Raw genomic sequence first — 1,258 nt, forward strand, 5'->3', positions numbered from 1 at the left:
GGTTATTTCTGAAGGTGTTTTCACACTTACTAAAATCATACATTTTCTCCTCAAAGTGAGACCTGTGTGCCCTAATGGATAAATCTTCAAGGAAAGCTCTTCCTACTGGATTCCATTCATGAATCTTGGCTCCCCTGACAATTTTATTATGTATATAATGTGCATTGTTCTAATTGCCAAGCTCTGTGTTTTACTTAAGCTCTGTTTGAGTTCTCCCATGTGGTGAAACATATTGGACATTCTGCCACAGGACTCTATCATATTCATTGTCTTTATATGTTTTTTAACAATTGTTTAAGTCCGGATTATATTTCAAGATATTTGAGTCACATTTTGGGAAATAGTTTCTCATGGAATCTCCCTGTGAAGGCACAAACTTTGAGCTAGGTTTAGAGTTGTTCCTCATTTTGTGATATTTATAGATTTTAACTAGAAATATGTCTTTCTCATGGGAAACTGCAACTTGTGTAACATTTTGCTTTCTCTGCTTGCACAATTCCTCTATTTTGTGGACTTTACAGTCTTCTAATGTGGAGGGCCACACATTACTGCTCATGAGACATACTATGTTCTCATCATGAAATGTTCTTTTGGCAAAAATGTCCTGTGGAGGGATTATGTCTTTGGTGTGATGTTGTGTCACCAATCTGAAAGTGGTAGAAAAGTTAAAAATAAAAGTGGGTCAGACATGATAAAGGTAGGCAATGCCTTGCAGATTTCTTTCTTTCTTTCTTCCTTTCTTTCTTTTTTTTGAGACAGAATCTTACTCTGTGCCTGGGTTGAGTGTCATGGCATCATAGCTCACAATAACCTCAAACTCCTGGGCTCAAGCAATCCTCTTGCCTCAGCCTCCCAAGTAGCTGGGACTACAGGTGTCCACCACAACACCTGGCTGGTCTTTTTCTACTAGATGGGGTCTCACTCTTGCTTAGGCTGGTCTTGAACTTGTGAGCTCAAGAAATCCACACATTTCAGCCTCCCAGAATGCTAGGACTACAGGCATGAGCCACCTTGCCTGTTCCCTTGCAGATTTCTTTTCACATGTTCACAAAATGTCTGAGAATATGTGAAAGGGAAGAAAGTGAGAGTAAATGAGCAGAGAAAGGTATTAGAGATTTGGGCTGTGGAAGGAATTGGCTTTTGGTAAGGTCAGGGGTTCAGTAAGGACAGCATGTTACTAAGAAATGGTTCTGCAGATATCAAGGAAATAATTGGGATTGCCAAGTGGAAGAAAATTGGACAAATAGTCTATGTCTCA

The 1,258-nt window shown here is 39.4% G+C and overlaps 1 protein-coding gene across 1 annotated transcript in view; it reads right to left on the reverse strand.

The window, feature by feature from the left end:
* Positions 1–1,258, reverse strand: part of ZNF114 (zinc finger protein 114) — a 5,631-nt gene that overhangs the window by 637 nt on the left and 3,736 nt on the right. The window contains 1 exon segment of the mRNA XM_012812516.2: positions 8–647. Coding sequence (XP_012667970.2) covers positions 8–647 — 640 coding nt within the window.

Source organism: Otolemur garnettii, unplaced genomic scaffold (genome assembly GCF_000181295.1).
Source record: "Otolemur garnettii isolate 467f Iridium unplaced genomic scaffold, OtoGar3 scaffold00211, whole genome shotgun sequence".
Taxonomy (NCBI): domain Eukaryota; kingdom Metazoa; phylum Chordata; class Mammalia; order Primates; family Galagidae; genus Otolemur; species Otolemur garnettii.